This window comes from Amblyomma americanum, chromosome 8 (assembly GCF_052857255.1).
Source record: "Amblyomma americanum isolate KBUSLIRL-KWMA chromosome 8, ASM5285725v1, whole genome shotgun sequence".
In the NCBI taxonomy this organism is placed as follows: Eukaryota; Metazoa; Arthropoda; class Arachnida; order Ixodida; family Ixodidae; genus Amblyomma; species Amblyomma americanum.
The window spans coordinates 38653783-38678988 of record NC_135504.1 but is presented as its reverse complement, the minus strand read 5'-3'; the positions used below and the strand labels follow the sequence as shown (position 1 = coordinate 38678988).

Below are 25206 nucleotides of genomic sequence, written 5' to 3'. Positions count from 1 at the left end.
CAAGAGAGCGCGTCGGTGTTGGTGCCAAATGAAGGCAAGTGTTAGGATTCACGAGATGACTCTGTCGAACAATTCCTTCGGCAAATGTGGCTTTCCGTTCGCGGTAGGCTCGCTTCAAAGATATCAAGGTGATAAGTGACTTTGAACAAGTGCTTCTATTTGAATGAGAATAGGAAGTCAGGAGGAGATTGGCCGGAAGCCAAAAGCACCAGCCGTTTTTATGAGGTCGAATTACCGGTTGGCGACAATGCGGGATTTATTTCAGGATTGATCTGGAAGAGATTGGCCAGTGTCGACACAGCACATGCTGATTTAGAGTTGGTAGACGCACGTTTCTGATGTTAATTTGAAACATTCCGCAACTGGATTGGGGCAGAGTAGGCTTGTGGGTCATGTCATCGGTTAGGTATCGCACAAAATATTGTCTCCTTGAGCGATTGCACACTCATGAACCACATGAACTACGCGGTCGCCCCTGAAGTTGCGGTGATCCATAGCAGTGATTCATGACCCCCGGAGAATGGCACCTTTTCCTTTGCCAAGGACGACATCGAACGGGCACGTGACGTATGTTTCTTTTGGTCTTGTTTTCGCCGCTTTATCCTCTGTCCACGTCGAATAAAACGATATGGAAATGACCGCCATCTCTATTTGTACTAATCTTAAAAGTGAAAGAGGCTGCGAGAATGCCGCGGGTCTGTCCACGCTTCTTTTCCTGGCAAAAGACCTAATCTCTTTCGCAACTGATTGTTTTCATTCGGCGTACGGTACATGCAAGGCCAGAGTTCTCATCGTTGGCTCGCCTTTCTCATTGTAGGCTTCATTGCGATTTGTTGATACGAATGGGTTCGTTGAAATTCGCGTGGCAAGGGTGGCGTTTGCAAAATGCTGGCGGGGTCACATTTAGTGGCGACATGTCTGGCAGCAGTCCCTGCTGAGATGGCCGACGGACTCCACCGCACACCGCGCTGGAAGAATGAATGCTGGTACTTATATGCTACTCGCATCGATTCATTGGACGCTTGCCTGGATGGAAAATGTTGGTTGGCACCGCGATGCGGGTAGTACCGTTTCATTCAGGCGTGCGTTGTAACTGCTTGTAGATCACGATAAACCAGAGGTAACAAGTGGTAACCAACAATGACGCTGAAGGAGGAGATCTTGCAGGAACATAAATGCTCGCATTTATTCTGCCGGATCACAATTTTTCAAACTTCTGTGAATTTATTTTGTGTTCTCTTGTGTTTTGTAAGAATTTCTATTGTGTTTTGTCTTAAGGCGGCATCAATATATCTTCCATGTTTTCCTGATGTTCAAAAGATGCCGCTGCTTCTGGTTAAGAAGATCTTCGAGAGGTATGCGCCTTCTTGCCGAAATTGGATGTAACTTCTGTTTTTTTGCGCCCTTTTTTTAATGTTGTTGAAAGATGATGAACAGGAATTAAGTTAAGTTTCCAAGCCATTTCCTCAAAAATAAGTTCTCTGATAAGTCGGCGAAGTACTGATGCTGCACAACCGAAGAACATTCCTGATACACTGAGGGAATTATTGGGAAAAAATCTCTTTGAATAAGGGGCGAGTTCAAAATTGTCTCAAATGAGGAAGGAAGACATGAATGCTGCGGCTTATGCTGAAACGGGTTATCTGCAAACTTACGAATATGAGGAGGATATGTTTATGTCGTAACCACCACGCATATGTGGAAAACCGTAACAGTTCTAAAATAATCTGCTCCGTCTCGGTGCTTTCAGTCCACTGATTACTTAATGAACGTATTAACAAATTTTAGGTTTTGTTTATCATAATATCACGAAACAGCCGTTAGTTTAACCCGACGCATGAACCGGAGAAACCCCACCAAATGAAATGCCAGCGATCTGGTTCTAACTTTACATCACTCCCAAGGAAACTAGCATATTGAGACAATCGTTTAACGGTTTACATTAGATCCTATGCATTGAATACTAACAGTATTTTTGCAGTCTCACTTATATCTTTCTACCCTTCTACAGCACCACTGCCATTAGTTTCGATGAATATCAAACAATAAGATGGACTTTTATCTTCTTTGCGGTACAGGCACTGCAATAAACAACGGACGAATGGCATAAAGCTTGCAGCGTGAGCGAAGCCTTAGGCCGCAGAGAAAGACGATTTCATTTCTAAAAACTTAGGAGGCCCTCATGAGCCATTCCATTGCGCAACTTTTTGTCTGCACAAGAGTGGCCTTCGTACTGTGCCCAATGCTCTAACTCATAAATTATTGGCGTTACCAAGTCTGCACGCCTCTGAAATCCATATATGCCCCGACAAAGTGTTTCGGTATGACTAAGTTTGAAGATGCCACACAGAAACGAGACAGGGTGCCTATATCGTCCCTTGATGGTTGCTCCTGCAACAACTATTTTCACTTTCCAGTAGGAGGTGAAATGCGATAACAGGAAAGTGCAATGTGCCCAATGAAGCCTATGGTAACCAAAAGTAACGGCACTGTTCCCGCACGGTCTTTTACGTCGCCATCTTTCACTACTACATGTAAAATTATACAAAATGTTTAAAAAGCAGGTCTTCAAAGGAAAGTCCTCACTAGTTTGTTTGCCAGAGCCGTAAAATGACCCTATGATGTAGGATGCTCACGAACACTTTCCGAAAGCGTGTTTTTTGGCTCCGCTACACGAAGCCAATGCAGCAAAACGAGGCAAAAAGAAGGAAAGAGAGAGAAAGCAGCGCCATCAACAGACCGGACCGTCCGGCAAAAGGAAGGATCGCGTGCGCATCGACAGTCAGGGACATCCGCAAGGAGTGCGGTGGCGAGCCTTGCATATCAAGCTGCTCCATGCATCAAGACAGCGGCGAGGAGCTGTACCACAGAGGAGGAGGAGGAGGAAAGAGCATGCCGCCCAGCTAGCTGCTCGCACGCACACTCCGCCGCAGTGTCGGGCTGTCCGAGTGACCTTATTCCGATTCCATGCTCGCTCTTCGACTTGCCGCTGGAGAGTGGCTTATCTCCCATTTTCATAGAGTTTTCGGTCTCCGCAGCCAGAGGCTGCTTCGGCGCCGTCGCCACCGCCGTCCCATCCTTCCCTCCCTCTCCTTCCCTTTCCTGGTCCCGGTGAGCACCGCTGCCCATTGGAATGGCTATTGGTGTCGTCTCATTGTGTGGTCGTCGCATTAATTTTAAAACTGCTTCGCTCTGCTGGATGGAAGCCGAATCACCGCCGTCCCCGTGGAAGAGGAAAAGGGTGCAGAGGAGGGGACGTGCCCAGGAGGCGAGGGAAGGACTGAGAGAGGTGAACTATGAAAAGAAGAAAAAAGAAGAGAAAGAAGAAAGTGCTCTTTCTCTCTCTCTTTCACTCGCTGCGAGGATGCGAGGCATTCCTGATCCAAGCGGATGTGTCCGGCGGTAACCTTCCAGTGCGAAAGCCTCTCAAGCCTTCCAAGTGGCCACTAGACTGTCCAGAAGAGGAACGTTTTCGAAGCTAGTGTGAAATGCGAAGAAGAGAGAAGTAAACGGGCAGTGGGAAAGAGAGAAAAAGAAAGACGAAACTTTCTTCTATCGTTCCGATCTTCGGACGCCCGGACGGCCGTAGCGGTTTTCCGTAGAATCCTGTCCGCAAACCAGCGGACCACGTAGAAGGAGAGGAGAAAGGACAGAGGGCCTTCAGCGACGGTAAAGCGCGTGAAAGAAGGCTTCGCCGAGATAGAAAGCAATGGGGGAGGGCAGAAAATGGTGACGTTCCTTCAGAGCAGCTGCAGAAGAGCCGTACTCATCCTTCTTCCCAATGTTCTGAAGAGGGAAAGGGAAGGGAGCGGAGAGAAAGTGAGACTAGAGTAAGGTTCCGTCCAGAGAGGCACAACCACGGGGCACGTTGGTTTACCGTTGCGCTCTCCGACCAACGTGCTGATTCTCCGCGGCTCTTATATAACCGCGGACGACTGGTCAACCCCTCTCAGTTGCGCACCTCCTCGCCACGAGCCCTGGTAGGGCGAGAAAGGAGTGAGGAGGTGACTCGCAACTCATCCTCGGTATAAAAAGATGGTTCGCCCATGACGGCACGGCCGTCTCGCTGCATCGGAAGGGGGGCGCAACCATGAGAATCCTTGTGAGTACAAAGCCGGCCAGCGTGTGTTCAAAGGCTTAGGTCTCTTGCCAATGGTCCTGCCGTCGCGGCTGGCCCTTTATCTGTTGCTTTTTTTGTTTTTTTTTGTTCTTGCGTCACAAACGGTCTCCTCCAACGTCTGCTGAGCCGGATAACTTCTGGATACACTTCATCGGCGCCAATTTAGACGAAATAATTCGCGCGCGAACATCCTTTCTATGTCGAGCTTTCCGCCTGGTGTGATGCCGTACAAAGGTCTCGGCAGACCGCGCCTTCGCAAGAGCGGACTTTTGCGCGTGTCGGTCTACGCTTCCATATGCGCCACTCTTGTGGCGCGAAGACATCGTTTTTCGGTGTTAAAACTGTGGCGTTTGGAAATGTGTTCTGGATTGGGATTGAGGACCTTTTGCCGGAGCCAGCTTTGTTGCCTCCTTCTCGGATCCAACTGGATACTCTGCCCTGTGATACCAACAGGATTGCCCGCCGTGTAGGAGGTTGTAGCTCGTATGCTGTCCTATTTGGTAGCGGTTAATCCGTTCACAATGCTTAGCTTAGCAGAGATCAGTGACGCAGACGCTTTTTAGCGCTTTTGTAGCGTGAGCATCATGTTGTCCTGAGGGTATTTCTGCTTCGCATAGAACACTGAATTCGTCCGATATTACTTTCTAACTACCCTAAAAATTGCCTTAGAAGTAATGCTAAATAGTTTAACAGCTTTTTCTTGCGAGTAGCTGAAGCTAAACTAAGCTCGGCGCGACGACTGCGTGCTCAGACTAGTTGATCATTACTCTCTTGAAGCATTTCTAGGCATATTGTACTTGTGTAAGGTGGTGTGCTTAATTTGTGTAGAATAATTTTCGAATTTTTACGTCACATGAAGATGTGTCTGAAGGAAAACACTTAGCGTTGGCGTTAAATACTGCCAGGAAATATCACCTTAGTATTCCTGCGAATGTAGCGTGCAAGCGATCTGCACTCCAGCCACTTTATAGTTTAAGAACAAAGAACAACCCGTTAAGCTCAGTTATCATTTTTTTTTCATACAGTCGAACTCAACATAGAGGCGGGTGTGGACGATCAGGGCTGTGAGGGCTGCTGGCATTATATCGCGCTTATGTGATTGTTTCCATGCGTCAACGATCACACTTGAAGAAGTGATTTAAAGTCTAACGTAGCGCTCACAGTAAACGCTTCAGGAGAGCGTAGTAGAAGTGATGACAGAAAAGGTTGGTGCATTCAGTAGCGCGAAGTAATAAGGAATAAAGAAAAACTGGATAATTCGGAAATATAAACTGTTCGTGATAGCAGCTTCGTAAAGACCTCAGATTAAACAATGTTCCTCTGCAGCATTACTACCCACGTGCTGTTTCTAGCGCAATTTTATCTCTGCATGCTGCTCTAAGCAGGCTAGTTTCTTCCCGAACAAAAAGAGAAATGCTGAAAAGCATCCTCTTCGTTGCGGGTGTTCAGTTTTATGTTTGAAAAAGTTAGAAAACACGACGGCCTTCGTTTTCTGCAACCGAGAGAGACCTTCCGCCCCTGTGTGAATTAATGCGGCATTCAATGGTTCTTCCTGACAACCGGAATTTCGTTTCTGGAGTTCCCAATTTGAAATGCCCTTGTAGCGTATGAAGGGAGACTTTACGGGTATCCAAGGGCACGGAGAATTGTGATTTCTTTTCTCCAAAGTGGAATGCAGTGCGCACACCGCTCGTCGCGTTTTTACCCCTGCTTCGATTAATGGAACGTGTCAGGGCAAGATCAGAGAGCTGATATAAGTTGTTTACGAAGAACCTGACCATGGAATTCGTGCTTCTTTCACTGTGCAAATGCAGCGCAAGCGGTTGGTCATGAAAACGGCACACATTGCATAAAGTTCATAAGACGCTATATAATTACAATCTTCGTTAAAAAGCCTTCGTTTAAAGCGGCGCGCAGGGAAATGGCGGCATTAAGGGCGTGAAGGTGTGACGAGGAATAAATGACATCTGGCTCCAAATTAGTAACAGCTGCACGAAGAAGCGATGTTGAGAAACGTGGTAGACGCTAACACCGTTGGAGCGAAATATGAGATTGACCTTTACAACAAACCTTGAAACGGAAGGAAGATTTGCGAGGCCGTTTCATAGCTGTAATAGGGTATATGCGATATATCACCTGTCATCGGTAAAGCGAGGCTGTTAGGCATGGACAAAGAGCAACTGCTACTCAAAAACTTTTGAATGATCGGTACGCGGATATTGCTAATTGTTCGTTGAGGGCGACCTTGTCTTGAGACTTGGCTATTATTATTTAACGCGGCCGATTAATTAGCACGGCTCCGTATGCTTTCCGCGCACTTTCAAACTCAGAATGTCAGCCGCATGACGAGTGAAGCATGAAAGGGAAGCTTTGTCGCGAACAAGGATACTGCTAGTGCATCTCTGAGTGTTAGAGGGTATCGCTGTTTGGTTGTAAGTAATACAACAAGAAATACGGAGGTGTCGCTGGAAGCGGTAGAGGTGATAACCAAATTATATAAAACAAATGCTTGAACGAAGCAAAACCTACCACGACCTATATGTTCCCTTCCGGATCTAAGAAGGGGCTCCTGGCAATGCTATGAATCGTATTGATAATATCCACATGAACGGCTCTTGTTAACTGCTTCAATGTGTCATGAAGTAAGCCAAAGCTGCATCCGCCACAATTGCCTAACGGTAGGTTACCACTCAGTTTTATTCACTAAAGAGACAGTCGCAGTGCAACCGCCTCCAGGGTGCACTGCGTGTCTTTACTGCTTAAAAGTACCGTCGTCTTCCTCACTGATTCCTTGTTTGCCTGGCATTTGTTCCGGCGGATTAAAGACGACCTAGAAACTGAGCTCTTGGCGAAAGTTCAACCGCTCTCTTTCGAAAGCAGACATTTGCTCAACGGGTGTTGTAACGGTGGAAAGCAGCTGGAAGGCAACGACTACGCCCAGGGGGCGCTGCGCGTACACACAAACGTCAGGAGCAAGAGAGTCTAGAGCACGGGACTCGAGATAAAGCATGATTCATGACCGCGACACGGGCAGTGGTCACAGTTCGGAAAGCCTGGTGGCCGCCGCCACACATGTGCGCCAGCGTCGAACGCCGCCGCTCCTTCGATGACACCAGGCGATAAAAGGTCGTCGTCGCAGCGTACGTAGTTGTGATGCACCAGTGACCGGCAGGTCGCGGACACATGGCTCCCGCTGCGGTGATTGCGTGACGGTTTTTGTGGAGTAGTAGAACGATTCCGAAGACTGAGATCTTCCAGGTTTGCGTTGAGATAATTCGGCGTTCACCTAACCGGATAGACAAAGGCTTTGCAGAATCTTCTGGCGCTGAGCCGTCGCGCGGTGTATCGTCTTACGTTCCGAGTTCGCTTCAGGGGTGTGCTCTCTATATCACTGAAAAAGAAGAAGAAAAAAATATCGTTGCTTAAAAGCGGCTGCATAGGGAGGAAAGGGTAGTAACTGTTTCGACGCGCGATAGGTGACCATGGATAACATCAAGTTTTCTTTTGCTCTTTTGCTGCATTGCCATGTTCACTTTGTAATACATTGGACGTCCATAGTGTCTTTTGGCTCTGCTTGCCTTTGTGCAATCGCAGCCAGTCAAAACTGAGGTAGCTGCCGAGTACCAGCATACGCTGAGAACTGCCTGTAACAGGCTCTGACTGTGTGCCGCAGCTTCTTACCTCAGCGAATGCTCATCTTACGCTTGGTCGTCGGAACGCAAGCTTCTGGCGATTTGAGAGCTTTTTTCTGCTTTTATTTACTTTGCGTGCCAACCAGGTGTTATGTTCCAAATAAGGATTCCTGTTATACCATATGCTTCATATTGAGACCATGTATGGCATACAGAATCTATGTGGAGTGAATGGTTCGGCTTATAGAATATATGCGGAGTGAATGGACCTCATATGGTAACCTCGAAAGATATGCGGACTGTTGTATGACGTTTGCGCTCCATGCGGAAATAATGTTGAAACAATGCAGAAAACATACAAAAGTGTGGAGCAATCAGAAATCTCATTGGACTGTTCTGCGAAAGCAGTTGAATTTACCCTCGGTGATTACATTGATGCTCTTATTCTACTGAATACTTTTAATCTACTCCGAAGTTTCACACACGTGACAGAATTTTTCTTGAGGGCGAAGGTGTGTGGATGGCAGCTAGGGGGTGGGATGGGAAGCTTGCTGGTGGGTGAGCTTTTGGAGGGAAGCTGGCTTTCCCACTGCACGCGTCTTTTAATTACATTTTGCCGTCGCTTTTTCATTCCGCCACAGCATGGAATTGAAGTAGGTAGAAGGCCTTGAGTAGGGTGTATGAAGATGGGTTGGTGGTGAGACCCCTATGAAGGGTAGTGTTGGGTGGGTGAAGGTGGGTGCGGGTGTGGTCTAGAGTGGATCTAGGGTGGTGGTGGGAGGCTTGTTTCATTTAGTGTAGAGCCTGCGCACAGCCGGTTAGCCGTTGTCTGCACGGTACCCCTGCGTGCCCACCGCGTTGTGGACAACGCACTCTAGGTAGCCCCATCTAGGCCGCGTGACCTTGTGACGTCACCAAAACTTGCACACCGGATTGTGAGCGAACTGTCCAGATTGGCAGGTGGCAGTTCAATAAGTCACTGGTCACGGGAGGTTGCTCGGGAAGATACATCTGAGACTTATGGCAGGTGCCATCGCAGAGCAGTGGCGCATCATTTAGACGCTGCACCATAGTGACAGGACCTACGAGTGGTATGAGGACTCACAGCGATCTATGAATGTACATTAGAGTATGACCAATTCCGCATATAGGCGCATCAACCTATAAACGCTGTTGCATCACACACTTAAGCAGGAGCTTAAGTCTGATTTCGCCGATCATTGTCTGAAGCCTGCTTGACCTTGAAAATAGAGCCTAGAACCGAAACTGAAGTGCTATCGAAACTAATTTTCATTTGTCCTAAGAACGCTAAGTTACACGCCTTTTTATTACTGGTCACGGTACATTAGCTAAAGTCTCAAGTACTGGGTTTAAACTTCAGAAATTATAACCACATTTCAGGCCGCGATTAACGCCCATCCATTTACGTCCTCTGCAAGAGCGATAACCTTTGCGATGCACTTGACATGCGTTGACTGCGCCACAAAAAAGCTGTATCTAGGTCGGTGCCGGCGGAAGCAGTAAACGCGTCGTATGAAATGACCCTTTCTTTCCTTCTTTATGAGAACTTGGGATGTTTTCGTGAAATGTGGGTGCAGTTGGCAAGGCTGCCTCGTTCCCATGTTAGCTACTTGGCTCGGTGACAGATACCTCAAGTCGTACGTTATTCTGAAAATATATCCTACTCGTACTGTTACACATCACCCCTGAGCAGCCGGGAAGGCGATTAGAGATTACACTGGGAGCGAATAATGATGGCTGCGCACTTCCGTTACCAATGATGACGCACTTCCGTTACCGATGATCAGTTCCTCTTCAGCATCATGCATAACATAGCACAGTGGTTTGGGCGAGTTGGTTGTTATCCATAATGCAGACAAGATTCGCAGCCTAAATAAAGCGCACACAGAAGACCAGGAACAAACAAGACTGGGTTGTGCTGCAGCACCGTCCTGTCTTGTTTGTTCCTGGTCTGCTGTGTCCGTTTTATTTATGCTGGTAATCTTGTGTGCATTATGGATACATTGCCAGCAGCTGACTTGGGAGAAAAATATAAACCGCCCCCGCAGGCTCGCACATCAAAGCTAGGAGCATCTGCGTTTTGTTTCAGTAAAAGAGATATCGCCGCTCTGACCACCTGCCTGCGAACCACCAAAGTTAGAGCTCTCCCCCCCCCCTCCCCCCCCCCTCCCCCAAGAAAAAGAACCTTATAGCTCGTTAAACTTAGCACAGAGTACAAGCCGAACACATATCGTAGAAGATGCACTCATAGCAACCACTGGACATCAACAAGTTCTTTACTGCAGAGAGGCACTCTTATACAGAAATACAAAGGCGGCTGTAAAAGAACCTGGCAACAAGAGTGGGTGTTCGCATACGTGTCCACTGCGTGAACAGGTCTCACGTGCTGGACACGTGCGCTAAAACACACTCATGTTGCCATCATTTAATCCTTACCGCCGCCTTAATATTTCTATGTAAGTGTGCCTTTCTGCAATAAAGAACTTGTTGATATCCAGTAGTCGCTATGTGTGCGTCTCCTATGCATTCGTCTTTTACGCTGGTGCCAAGTTTAACCTAATGAGTCATCAACTCAACCAATTTTCTACATTACTCTAACCTCACTGGACGATTACCAGTTGAACGTGACAATGATCGACCGCTGTTCGCGGTGGTGGAGGGCTCCGGGTAATTTTGACCGCCTGAGGTTCTTTAACGTGCCCCGACATCGCACAGTACGCGAGCCTCTAGAATTTCGCCTCCACTGAAATTCGACCGCCACGGCCGGCAGCGAGCCTGCCTCCTTCGGGTCAGCTGTCAAGCACCATAACATCAGAGCCACCGCGGCAGCTCAAGCTGATGCGTAAATATCTAACACGTATTTCTCCGAAACAAGAATGGAAGTTCTCTTTCAATCTGGATTAAATTATTCTCTCGCTCACCCCCCCCCCCCCCCCCCCCCCCCCCTGAAATCATATTTTCTGTGTAGCCATTGCTACCTCCAGAAAAATGTAATCAGCTTGGTTAGCTTTCAGCACTAAACCCACTAACACAGTCTATGGGCGCCGGTAATATTGAGGAGCTCTATCCGGTAAACAGCACCAGCGCCCTCTGATGAAACCAGAGCGTAGTATGCGCTTCTTGTCACTGCCGCCTGGTGTCGCCAGCGTCGCACAGCTTTGCCTGTTGCCGCAGAGAACGCGGAGGGGTGATTTTTTTTTTTTTTCAAACACTCGTTGGTGCCGAGAGCGCTGAATCTTGCTTTTCATCTGCTTGCCTTCGGCACAAGGCCTTGAATCTATATTTCTCAAAACCCGTTGCTTCTGTCGCCGCAGCAGTCTAAAGAGGTCACGTTAAAACGAGTCATGGCTCTTCCAGGGTATATTTTGTGCCCCATTGTTCTCCTGGAGGTTTTCGGCCCAGTGCTGCTGGTTTAAGAAGCAATGGGTGGTTAACTGAAAACTACCATATTCCTTTTTATTTTATATATTAATACCCTTTCAAAATAATGGACATTGCTGAAAAGTGAGGAAGCTGCTGTTTGGACCGGCTGTCACAATGCCGATATTGATCATCGTATGCCCTGCCTGGTATGAGTTTCTGCAGTAATGGTTCTGACACTAAAGCACGTGATGAAGAGATAATCTATGCCCACTGCAGGGGAATTCAAAACCGTTAAACTGATGTTTTCAGGAATGGTAAGTTTTAAGAATGCCCGGCTTGTATTAGTAGACTGGTTTACCAATTCTAATATTTGTGAAGGGTGGGGAATGTCCTGACGTGGGCACTATTGGGTCTCGAAAATTGGAGATGGCTATGCGATCATCGTACAAGATGGACAACAAGATGGACATCAAGATGGATAGCAAGATGGATAGCAAGTAGCAAGATGGATAGCAAGATGGATAGCAAGATGGACAACAAGACGGACAACAAGACGAACAACTAGATGGACAACGAAATGGACAAAAGTGGGAACATGTATGGCATATCTGCGGAACTATTGAAAGTAATTCGCGGCCATAAATATCTGGCCACGCAACAAAACAGAATGAGAAAGACTAGAAATCGGGTATTGCTGACACGGAGAGAGTACAAAAATTCGCCTCAGCACAAATGTCTGAGTGCACAGAAAAATATACGGGGTGATCAGCTATCTGATGCAGAAATTTTACGAGAGAAGTTGCATTTTCTTCTGGCGGTTGAAAATTGCTTTTTGAGGAAGGAAATGGCGCAGTAATTTATTATTATTTATTTATTTCATAAATACTGCCGACTGCCCTTTGGCGGTCAAGGCAGGAGTGCACAAAGGAAAAAAATTACAAAGTGGTAACAACAAAATAACAACGACAAAGGGCGATTACAGTACGAAGACAAAATTCAATAAGACCAACGGGAAGCAAAAAAAAAAAGGTACAGGCAAATCATCCGACGTCAAACAGGCTAAGTGAACAGAATAAAAACAAGGAAACCGAAATACACTGTGTACTAGACACGCTACTGCGATACATGAGCCGAAACAGCAGACAAGAAGGATTCTGAAGATACCAGGTTGGTGATATCGCTTGGCAGTCGGTTCCATTCGGAAATGGAGCGTGGAAAGAAGGAACAAGAATATGCTTTTGATCGGCATCGTGGCATCAAGATAGTCCTTTCGTGTTTGTTACGGGTGGGGCGTGTTGTGTTGTTTTGCATGTAACTCTGAAAATTCAGTTTTGTTTTATTATGTATGATATTGAACAACATTTTTAGTCGGTGCTGCTTGCGACGGGATTCAAGAGTGGGAAGCCCAGATCTGTTGAGCAAATCAGACACCGAGACCTGACGACCATAAGCGTGGTAAATAAACCGGAGTGCTTTCTTCTGGACGCCTTCAAGATTTTTTATATCCGTTTTTGTGTGCGGATCCCATACAGCGTCGGCGTATTCGAGCACTGGACGCACAAGTGATGTGTATGCTGTCAGTTTAGTTTTGCTCGTGCAATGCTTTAGGCGGTGCTTTAATAATCGAAGTTTTTTGGACGCTGCTGAGACAATGGACTGGATGTGTACGCTCCAGTTCAGGTTGGATGTCATGGTTACCCCAAGATATTTCACCTGAGTCACTGAGTTGATCGGAAGGCCATTGATTTTGTATGTGCATTGGAGCGGTTGTTTCTTTCGTGTTACTGTCATTTTTCCGCATCTTGAACTGTTTATACCCATTTGCCAAGTACAACACCAGCTGGAAACTGCACATTCCTCACATATCGCAGAGACACCCGAATCGCACCGTAAGGATGGGGAGGAAGGTGAGAGTGAAAGAATAACGAGAGAAATAGGTGCTGTAGTGGAGGGCTCCGGAATAATTTCGACCACCTGGGGATCCTTAACGTGCACTGACGGTTATTTTGATGCCTTTGGGGAGGCGGCTCGTGGGCGGTGCTTCAGGTGGGTGGAAGATTCACTCTTCGTGGTCACAGTCCGACAGACGTCGGCATTTTCGCATTTAGACATGCTACTGCTTTCGCACCAACGTAATTATTATTTAACCTTTTCTAAATTATATTAATTTATATACCAGCAAAAAAAAGTCCTCAGGAGAGAGAGATTTATTCTCCGCATTGTACTTCTTTTCTGACGCTTGATGTCATTAAATGCGGTCAAGTTTGTTTTTGAAGAAGAGTGAGGTTCGATATCATTTTAGTTGTCAAAAGGCCCGTGAAGTTCTGGACACCAACACGATTGGGTAAATATTTTTTAAAGCAACCATACGAGTTAGATGTGACAGAAAAAATGCAATTGACATTGATGGATGAGTGTAGAAGTTGCCAAACATGTAGCGTTACGAATGACCGACTATGAGAAGACCTCTATGTATTAAAAAATGCAATTTCTTCTCTACCGTGTTCATCTATGAAAAGAAATTCTACCTGTAAAAGCAATGTTTCATTGGGGCAAATGAGAGTATTAGTGAATGAGTTGCACAGGACGATAATACGAAAATTACGGTGTAGGTTTGACTTCTCTACACGTTTAGAGAGTAAAACAGCATACATCTCACTAGAACAGAATCGCAAACACTCCTGAACTTCCCATGACCTTCAAGTTCTACGTAGTATTGCTGAATATGTTGAATATCTAATCGAAATTCGGAAATTTGCGCGGTCCCTATCTCCTCTCGCAATGCACATACGTCCGTAGAACTTTGCACAAGCCCCGCTGCTGATGTATTTTGTTGTGCCTTTTCTTTCGTTTATTTTGCGTCACACCTCGATGTATACCACGAACGCTCCTGTTTCCATATGAACCTTTCACTCTTTCCATTCCTCCTTTGGCCGTTAAAAGGCGGCTGGCAGTATTGCAAAATAAAATAAAATGTAATCAAATCGCTCTTATATTGTCTGCAGGTGGCCACCGTGTTCTTGGGCCTGTTGGGGAGCGCGTTTGGCGATGGCCTCCACCACCTGGACATTGCCAAGGTCGGCAACGTCGGCTACGTGGCCCGTGGTCCTGGTGCCATCCAGTACCACCAGAGTGGAGGGGTGATTCCTGCTGGCATACCAACCGTAGCCAGGGGTCACTCAGGAACCACAGTTCATGGGCCTCCCATCACTGACACTCATGGTGTCTCGGTGTCGCAGCCGGCTGTCACGGTGACTCAGCAGCAGCAGCCTGCAATCACTGTCACCCAACAGAGGGTAGTGCAACCTGCTGTCACTGTGACACAGCAGCGACCAGCTGTCACCATCACCCAGCAGCGCGTCGTTCAGCCTGCCATACGCGTTGTCCAGCCGGCTATCACGCTCACTCAGCAGCGGGTCCTGCAACCCGCTGTGACGGTGACTCAGCAGCAGCCAGCTGTCACGGTCACCCAGCAGCGTGTGGTGCAGCCTGGCATCACGCTGACTCAGCAGCCCGGATTCGCCATCACTCAGCACCGCGTTGTCCAGCCCGCTGTCACGGTCACCCAGCAGCAGCCGGCGGTCACGGTAACACAGACTCAGCAGCGCGTCGTCCAGCCGGGCGTGGCAGTAGCCCAGGTGCCGGGCATCGCAGTCACTCAGCATCGCGTGGTGCAGCCCGGAGGTGTGGCGGTCAGCCACATTCCTGGAGCCTATTATACCACCCAAGGCGCCTACGGACTCGGAGGTACTTACGGTCTCACACTTGTCCGGCCAGGCGGCGTTTATGGCTTCGGTTACGGAATTGGCGGTGCGCACTATGGCGCAGGCCTGCTTGTTCATCCAGGTCAGGCTGTGACCACGGTGCACCCTGGAGCCGCTTACGGCTACGGGGCTGTGGCTTACCGTCCTGGACAGGCTATCACCACGGTGAGGCCAGGAGCGGCTTACGGCTACGGAGCCGTCACCTACCAACCAGGATCGACGGTGACTACTTACAGGCCAGGACAGGCCTACAACATCAACACTGTTACCTACCAGCCCGGCTCTGCTGTAACTACCGTGAAGCCAGGAACAGCCTACGGTGTTGGAACCCTAACCTACCAGCCAGGCTCTGCCACCATTCACCCAGGAGCCGTGGGCTATGGCGTGGGCTACGGTCAGACAACTGTCACCCAACCGGGAGCGGCTGTTGTGCAGCACACTCCAGGCTACGTCTACGGCCTCGGCTACGGAACTCGCACTATTGGTATTCCTGAAATCCACTACCACACGAGGCCAGTTAACTTCGGCTATGGATACGGCCTGGGCGGCACCCGCTACGGCACCCTGTACCACCCCGGAGCCGTTGTTCATGGCGAAGGCCTCGGACTTCTGCACACCCCCGGTGCCGCAGTTCTTCATCACGTTCCCGGCGTTGCTATCACAACTCCAGGCTCCGCGGTGACAACTTACAAAACTGCTACCGTCTCGGCTCCCGGTAGCGCTATCGTGCACACCGCTCCTGGTCCAGCCGTCACGACTTACAGAACCGCCACCGTGACAGCTCCTGGTGCCACCCTTGTCCAACAGCCTGGTCTCGCCATCAGTGGTGTTAGGACCGTCACCACGCCTGGCTCCGCCGTCGTGCAGCAAGTCCCGGGCGTCACCACGTACAGAACGGCCACCATCACTGCACCTGGTGCCGCCGTCGTTCAGCGGCCTGGATTCGCTGTCACCGGAGTCAGGACCTACACTGTGCCTGGTTCCGCTGTTGTCCAGCAGCAGCCTGGCTTTGCCATCACTGGCGTCAAGACCGTCACCACTCCAGGAGGTGCCATCGTGCAGCAGGTTCCAGGCTCTGCCGTCACCACGTACAGGACGGCTACCATCTCTGCTCCTACGGCCACCGTCGTCCAGCGTCCAGGCGCTGTCACTACCTATAGAACTGCTACCCTTACTGCCCCCACCGCCACTGTCGTTCAGCAGCCTGGAGTTACTACCTACAGGACCACAGCCGTGCAGCAGCCCACTGTCCACGTCGTTCAGCAGCCAGGCACCTTTGTCTCTCCTGTCACCGGTGGTGCCGTGACTACCTACAGGACCGCTACAGTTGGCGCTCCGGGCGCCACTCTTGTCCAGCAGCCGGGTGTGGCCGTTGTGCACCAGCCAGGCTTCGCCACGGGTGCCTTCGGCGCCCCAGTGACTGGAGGTGCTGTTACCACGTACAGGACCTCAGCGGTCTCTACTCCAGGGGCTGCTGTCGTCCAGCAGCCGGGTGTAGCCGTTGTCCACCAGCCAGGCGTTGCTACTGGCGCTCTTGTTGCCCCAGTCAGCGGAGCTGCCGTGACCACTTACAGGACTGCCACTGTGACTACCCCAGGGCAGGCTATTGTCCACCAGGTTCCGGGAGCTGTTGTGCACGGACCTGCCGTCGCTACAACCGTCGTTGGTCACCCAGCGGGTGCCATTTCCTACGCTCCAGGTGAGAGAACAGCTTTGATGAGGTGACGATGTCATCTTCCTCAGTGTCAGTTTCGTTTATGAATAGGGAGAGCCTTGAGAATGAGTGCGTTATGGTGTCTAGTTACAAACTGCCTGGCTTTTAAATTCTGAGTGGTGTTTAAATTTAGGTTAAGGAAGAGTAAATAAAAAAATATTGTATATTAGTGTGTTACAAAATGCCTTTAGGCTGCTGGTGTACAGGCTCTAATTGCATTCATTTTCAAATTACTACGAAAAGAGATAGTTCAGCATGTAGAAGGAAGGCGCCAGTTCTGCCGCTAGGGTGATAATAGGAGCAAAAGTGAATCAGTTGATGAGCTGAAACATGAAAGAGTACGTCAAGCTACTGTTTTTAATGAAGCGATATGTCAATTTAGTGGACACTATCAATGTTCTTATCAATATTTTTTGGTCATCAGCCCGGTTTTGCAAGGAGAGTACGAATTGCAGGGTACATTGCTAGCACCCAGTTTTCATACATGAAACGTAACAAATAGGTTCTTGATACGTAATCTTGGCCGTAAAGAGCAACGAAGGTTTAATGAGAAACTTGTTTACAAATTTAGATCATGACAGCCTGGATGACAAGTTTAGACAAAGATTCTGTACTCTAATGCGGCTAAAGAGACAATTTTAGCGTTTCATTGTCCTTTTAATTTATTCATTTCATGTTCTATTAATTTATTTGTCCATTGGTTGAAATTCTTTGAAGATTGCATGAATTCGTTCATATGGAATGAAGACACTTGGATACGAGGAATTCGCCCACAGTATAATTAAGCTGTTTATTTAGATGATATCGCGCCATCTATTCTGTCCCTCATGCTAGATGAAAAACTGCCTAATCATGTTGGTATTTCACCAAAGCTGAAGGCAATACGCTTTCGCTGAAGATGTCGTTGCGAGCGAGTAAGACAGGAATAAGGCACCACATTATGAAAAACCATGACAAAAAGAAATTAAAATTTTTTTGAACACATAATACTTGACAATCAAGTGCAAGAAAAAAATTCAAAATTGATCTGCAGTTTTTGTAAACACTTAATTGCTTAATTTTTGTAATTAGGCACATTACATAGAAGTACAAAATGAAAGAAAAAAGAGGTGGTAAGAAAGCATTTTTTTTTTACTCAATACGAGCTAGCCTTAACGTAGAGAGAGAAAGGTCTGAAGTGTTGATTTCGCTACTGGTAGGCAGCACATCAGTAAGTGTTATTAGTTCTCGAGAATATGTAACGCGATATATTATACGAAGAATGACATTAAGTGCAATGTTTCGATGGCTTTCGATGCTTGGGATAGCGCCAACCAGGAGGAAGAGACCTGTTCCTCGCCGGTGGTGTGGCCCTACATAGAGCAGTTATCCATTAATAAACGCCATTAACTTTACTACCGCCATCTGTGCACACGCCGCAGGCCAGGATATCATGTTCGGAGTCGGAGGACTCCGCTACGCCGGTGGTCTCGACGCCGCCGTTCAGGGCGCCCTCCACGGAGCGGCCCTCATCCACCCTGTGTCTGCCCCCGTGGCGGTCACGAATGTCCTCCCAGGTAACGCCGCGTACGGCATCGCGTACCACGGCGCCGCCGTTCCCGCCGCTGGCGCTGTCGTTCACCACGTGCCCACGGCCGCCGAGCTGAGGCAGCTCATCACCTACGGCTACGGCTACGGCCTCGGAGGCGTGCGCTACAGCCACGCCACTCCGGCCGCCGTAGTGTCCGCGCCGGCCGCCACCGTGGTGCACCACGAGGCACCAGCTGTGGTCACCTCGCAGGCCATTCCAGCCGCCATTCAGCACTACACTCAGCGCTACCTCACGTACGGCCCGACGACCACCCTCAAGTACACCGTGGACCCCAGCGTGCAGCCGCTCCAGACGCTCAAGAAGAAGTAGAACGGTAGGCTCGCGTTCAGCGGAGTGCAGCCATGGTGGCATGCGTGAATGACAGCTGGTGCTCGTGTACTAATACTATTTTTAGCGGAGCTAGTCGCTGATAAACAAAGCTGAGTGCAGAGCACCGCGAAGAAGAACAGGAACAAACACGGACAGGAGAATATGTAGCTAGGGACTGAACTTTACTAAGGCCTCAAACCCGCTTACATGCATGCAATCACAGTCAGCACATGGCCAGAGACATAGTCATCGAATGTAAATGTAAAATGGGACATTATGTGTAGTGAAGTGCTTTACTTTGTGTTTTAGATGCTGCTGCTGCTGCTGCTGCTGCTGCTGCTGCTGCTGCTGCTGCTGCTGCTGCTGCTGCTGCTGCTGATGATGATGATGATGATGGTGCACATCTGTGCGTGTGAAGCCTCGATGAAATTCATTAACGAGTGGCCATTTTCACGTTTGTCTGTGCTGCGTCGCCTACATCGCGATGGCACACGCATATGATTGTCATGATCGTGTACCATGCAGGAATCATGCAGGTGGGGGTACGAAGGTGCTATGCTGGACATCGACTTTTCATGTGGTTCAGTCCTGGGATACCTGAAGGCTCCCAGAATTAGGCACTCCCTATTGTCTCAAATGATGGCGCAGATAGCCTTTAAAGCATGTTGTGGCTCAAATATTTCCCCGAGTGCACTGTCTTTTAATATATAGTGTAACGACTAATAAACACTCCGACGATAACTGCTCAAGTAGCAGGCCGAACCTAACCAGTAGGATCACTCGTGAGCCGTTTTCTTGTTGAAGGAACCGGCGTATAGTACTTAATGAGGTTTTCCACCAAACTAAACATTCTTGTGGTCCTGATTCACAAAGCATCTTTGAACCCCACTCTAAACGGTATGCTCTGGGCATCTGCAAAATCAGTAACGCTTTTTATTTTCGCTACTTTAGAGCACAGAGTGAAATAATTCGTGAATTTCTCGACCTGCAAGGTGCGGCGCCCGTGTGACGTGGTGTTCACTCGCGTACCGCGGACTCTTGCACGCAGGGCCCCATCCAGAGGACCGTCCAGCCCACCCTTCCCAACCCACGCGGATGTCGACGTCATGAAAGCCAGAGAGCCGAGGCGCGCGATCTTCTATTTATTCCAGCATTCCCTTCTTTTCTTTCGTCCTCCCCCGCTCCCGGTTCGAGGCGAGTCCAGGATAACCAGGACAGAGCCGGCGACGGTGCAGCCATCCGCCGGAGTGCTCCCAGCGAGGGTCGAGAGTGTTCGCGCGAATAAAAACCAGACACATCCCGCTATCTACGCGCATCTGCTCCCTTTCTCTCCGACCTAAGAAGGAAGGAAGGAAACAGGTCGTCGCTGAGCGTCGGCGACCTTGGGCAGTTCGCATACGTAAGCGAGGTCGCATCTGTCCGCTCGTCTTTCTTTTCGCAATTTTTTTTTCTTTTTTCCAGCGAATCAAGATGGGAAACATGCGAACCGCAGGTAATCCCATTTTGTCTCTCGCCTTCGCGTTATGGCATCACTATATTACTTGGGCGCTTCGCCAGGTCGCAGTCTCGACGTGGCAGTTTTTTTTCACTAGATTGCATCATGCGCCCCATGAAGTCAGGAAGGCAGTTACTGAGCTCAGATTAGAGCTCGAGCTACAGAAGCAGCGAAGCAGTCTAACTAGTGCTAGAAGAACTGTTTTGAAGCAAGTTTGCATGAAACTAACAGCCCGTCTGAGATGTTTATACGTATCAAGACTTGTGCAAGGTAACATTGAGGGAAGTACGTAGGCTATTCTTAGTTGGGATGCTTTTTGTTAACCTGTTGTTTCAGGCACTAGGAGGGCATGCGTTATAGCTCGAACCGTAGCACGGCTGTAAAGTGGCACTGCGGAATGCTGCATCACATTTTTGTTCTAAGCAAAATTGTTTGTACGGCGCTTCTCGCTGTGTTGATATTTGTTCGACAAAAATATGCACTTATGCCGAGGAAATGAGATTAAGTAATCGGTTTTTCATCTTCCCATCAACCTATTCAAACTAATGACGTCAAGGCCGAAATGAACTCCGTGATTACTGTTTGGAAGTGAATAGTGGTGTGGCTTAAGCCTCAGGGATCGGCAATTTTAAATTTACAGACGTGACTGCAGTTTCATTGTGAAAATAGCCGGTGCAGTCAACACCTGCATTTTGTTTTTGGCGTTTTATAGCTTATAGAAGCTCCATTTTGCGGGTAAAATAGTCTCTTCGATGTTAGATTCAGTAATGTACCGATACAGCCGCACTTGAATCTGTCCTCAGTATTTTTTTCAAGCACGGCAGTAAGGTGTAAATTTTACCCCTCCTATGTTAAAAAAAGGAATAGTGGGGCTTGACATACTTCTGATTTTATTTCCGAACACAAGGCACTGAAATGTTCTCGGCTTACTAGCAAGCGTTTGTAGCACAGGAGTTGAACTCCGAAGCTCAGGGCTCCCGGATACTCGCGTGCCAGAGTGTTTTATTTCTTCATTTCGGACATCTTTAAACGGCCCTGTAGATTAACTAGGACCACTTGTTCCTTTTTCGCTGTGAGGCGGAGTAAAGCGCCTTTCTTCTCTTGTAGCTAATGTTCAGAAGCAACCTTTCACTGTAGCTTCCTTAAGGTCAGCAAAGCAAGTGAACAACTGTCCTGTCAACGGAAACTAGAGAGACAGTACAGAACGGAACACCGACAAGAACGACATCAAATTTTCTTTTTCAATAACACTGAGTTCTCCGACATTTCGTAGCTGTGCTGGTGTTCGTTTGGCAGAAAAAGTCTGATTCCTTGCTGACAAATTTGAATTTGGAAACTGAATGTTTTCGCCCGCCACTCAATGCAAACTCGTGATGTGGACGATGAGTTCAACGTCATTGGGCTCAATATGGGCTCCGTAATTTAGCCTCTGAGATTCATGTACAGAAAGCACCAAAGCCATCGAAATTTTTGGGGGAAAACGGCCGTTGGAAACGATACGTCTATTTCATTTTCTAACCCTTTTCTACCTTATCAAAGTTACGTTTTGATTGTAGCTAAGCTTTGTAATTACAGTGCGGTAATCTATCCATACCGGCCAACTTCATTTTGTGTTCAGCGAACTTATAAAACACAGGCATTATAGGCGGACTGGAACATTCTTTGAGATCAGAAACTACTTATCCATGTCAGAGAAACTACTATAAAGGCGCAGAAACTCATTATTTATGCTTTGGCAGAATTTCTGCAACGCCGGCGAGCTACTAGTACGCAGCTATCAACGTAAGGGTACCGGAACTAGGCAAACTTTGCTCGGCATAGTTAGCATAGTGAGCCGAACAGAACGCTAAATAAATTGAATATGGCGCACGCATCACCACCACTGCGAGAAACTAGCGTCACCAGCGAACACCATATTTGGAATGCTGTGAGGGGTGAGAGATATTTAGCTACAAGTTCTCGTAGCTAAATGCAGTACACTTCAGTTGTTATCAATCTTAGTTCGGAGGCTGACGCGTCAAGGATGAGTAGTATGTCCAGTCTTATTGCCTAACCGCACTAACAGTGCTAGGACGTTTGCCTGTGCGCAAACCACTGAATGACTACACGACACCAAGCGTGTGGGAACTGCAGATGAAAATGGTGTCTGCGAAACACTCGTTCATTCTGCTGTTGAGCAAAGAATGATTAATAAACCCTGAGGAAGCAGCTTAATACTTGAAACATGGCATTCCACTCATTTTTTTTGCCAGAAACGCCGCTCAAAGATACTTGCCATGACTACAACAAATTTGATGTCTCTTGAAGAGTTGTGAATAACCGATGACTCATTCTGATATCCAAGGACACTAAAATAACACACAGAGCTGCTTCCAGTTCCTGATGGATAAAAATGTAGCACACCAGTCTCTCCACGAAAACTGAGCACCGTACCTTAATAGGCTGTCTACGGGAAAACGTCCGGTGCTCGATGGCCAGTTGAGGGATGGTGCCCTGGAGCTACCTCAAGAACCCTTAGGGAAAATAGACTTTTTTAGCATAGCGCGTACCGCCACCACTACCGCTACTAGCGCCGCTGTTGCTCACGTGCAGATTGCCCTGACTACACCAGATGGCGCCAGCTGCCGGCAAGCTGCACGCACGCCTGTCGAGTCCATTCAGCGCGTGGGCACTAGCGGCGCGCGGTAAGCGATAGCGGTATGCGCTACTCTAAAGATTTCTATTAACGAATCTATCCAGCTAGTATTTTCGACGTAGCGGAAGCAACAACATGCAATCAAGCAGTCTGCCCTATATCCGCGTACAAACTGGTGGAAACCAGCTTCGAGAAAAAACAGTCTTCCATCTCCGCCGTCTAATCCGTATCGACGCGGATCACACTCACAGTCGTCTAAGCCTCGCGTTGCTCACCTCACTCCAACGCAAAACACGCAAATGCTACCATCTGCAAAAAGAAAAAAAGGCTCATGCAAAAAAGTGCACTACGTATGCTCATGCGAAAGAAGTAATATAAGTAAGTGCTAAACGGGAATGCGTACAGTTAACTGGGTCACTACTTCCGCCAGTAGTTTGCCTGTACGTGACGTTTCTGTGGCGTCCTCTAGCGGCTAGTCTGCGGCCAGTAATGAGTTATTCGGTGCCGCTGGGTGGTGCCATGCTCAGCGCGTCAATTTAAGCGCTATCCTCTTCGTAACGCGGTAACACTCCTACACATGAGTCTACCTATGCCGTTCACAACAAACACCCTGCCCACCGGAACCGTTTCACTGCTGATGTCTCGATGCATGGCGGCCTACTCGCGGGGCTACTTTCTGACGTAGTGGCCACGTGACACTCGACTCGCGACGAATGCTGCAGCTAGATCTCTCTCGCGGGTCCGCTCGTAGTAAACAGTAACCAGTTGAGTTCAGCAAACGTACGAAGTCAAGTAATGCCTCCACTACAAATAGTGCCGCTAAGCCTAAGACGAGAAGCGAGTGCCGGTACGAAGCAAAAGGTTGCCGCAGCGTCGCGGCATTAGAGGCGTCTTTTACGAGAGCACCACCTTTTAAACCTTCCGTGAAAGCGTGTTCATCTCTCCCCTGCCCCCGCTACCGAGGATCACCCGAGCCAACAGGAGAGAAGACAAGATGGTCGCCCTATCTTAAGCGCACGGTACACGACGGTGGAGAGGGAACACGACATGGAAACACGCTATCACCATCCGACCACCTTGCGACATGGCGAACGACAAAGTTTGCGGGCAATAAAGCGTGCATCGATAAGGAAGGGATTGAGCCGAGCACGATTCGTTCTGTGAAGGAATGCGGTGGATTCTCCGCGGAATTACTGCACCATGCAGGCTGGGGCTTTGGCGTATAGACAAGATATAGAACACATAGGGAAGCTATAGGATGTTTTGAAGGCTGCGTAGAACGGCGTTTACTGCGGTTAGGTCGCTTAAGCAGAGCCTCTCATTCTCTGAGGAAGTTGCAGAGCTTTGCCTACAAGTGACTCTCATAGGGCTTTGCTGAGATTAAGACACGTTGATTTCTGAACAGCTAGGGGTCAAATGCACGGATGACCTTAAAACAAAATGTGCGATAGATTCCTGTGGGTCCTTTATAGGGACCTTTTGCGATATAGACAGCAACGACTACACAGAAACCACACGCAATAACACAAAAAGAAAACAACAGAAATAAAAAGAAAATAAAATCCAAGCGCGCACGTTATTGACGTGCGACACCGTATTTACTTTGATGAGGAACACGCTCGCATAATGAACGCATCCCGTATACTCTGGCTACAATGTTTCGAAAAAGTGGAATTTTTCGCACAATTTTTTTCTCGTGTCATGGACACACCTTTATCTTTTGGAGATCTTTTAAAAAAGAAAGATTGAAACCCGCGGTTGAAATCTTCGTAAGTGATATTTTGAACTTCTTTCCGCTGTCAACTTCAAGTACTACGTATTTTTAGTAATGGCAATCTACTGCAGGGCTTTGGAAGGCTACCCTGCCCCCTAAAAGGAAGTGAGCGAGTCTCCGTCGGTCGGAATGGCTGAATGTGCTGGGGAGGTGAAGTCCGCTGAGGAATTTCGTGCTGGCTGTAGAGGTGACCCAGCACCACCATCAAATGTTGCGATATATATTTACATAAGGAGAATAAGAAGACCTAAAGGCACCAGACCCAAGAACTGCACTTTGGCCTCCTTGTTGGCACCGCATACGCCCGCGACAGTATATATAAACGACCTAGGTTTTGCTCCCTGTACTGTCTCATGAGTTCGGCCATCCCGTCTTTGCATCTAGCGTAGCAAGGGAAATTAGTTAAAACGAAACGAATAGGCTCTCCTTTCCTCTTAATAGACGGCAAGAGGTTTATTTAGATGGAGTATCAAATATCAATTTTTCCGCTCATAACCATTCGCTGAATAGTGCACGAGTGGACCCATTTCTGGAGACGTTGCTCCTTTCACGTCATTCGCACCTGCAAAGCTGGCAGAAGTGGGATATTCACGTTCTGCAAAGTCGTCGCCTTCTTCACATGACATGTCCAGCAAATCTGGACAAAAGCATTTCAATAGGAAAGCGTTTATGAACGCACTTTTTTCATATATTGTAACACTGCACTATAACAATCAATATATCCGGAGATCTCCCGTAGGCAGGCTTGCATTTTATTTTTTGCCATGAAGATTTTTGCTATGCTCAAA

At 48.1% G+C, this 25206-nt stretch overlaps 1 protein-coding gene across 5 annotated transcripts; it reads left to right on the top strand.

Moving 5' to 3' along the window:
- Positions 1-3949: 3949 nt before the first annotated feature.
- Positions 3950-19819, top strand: LOC144101401 (uncharacterized). 5 transcript variants are annotated; one of them, XM_077634549.1, is made up of 5 exons: positions 3950-4102; positions 14142-14883; positions 14983-16599; positions 18036-18518; positions 19563-19819. In XM_077634549.1, exons 1-4 carry the CDS (start codon positions 4091-4093, stop codon positions 18512-18514), a joined length of 2850 nt encoding a protein of 949 aa, XP_077490675.1. In that variant the 5' UTR covers positions 3950-4090; the 3' UTR covers positions 18515-18518; positions 19563-19819. The 5 variants fall into 5 exon arrangements, with proteins under 5 accessions (XP_077490675.1, XP_077490677.1, XP_077490674.1 ...); XM_077634551.1 differs by having other exon boundaries at positions 14965-16599; positions 18171-18518; XM_077634548.1 differs by having other exon boundaries at positions 14965-16599.
- Positions 19820-25206: the final 5387 nt, after the last annotated feature.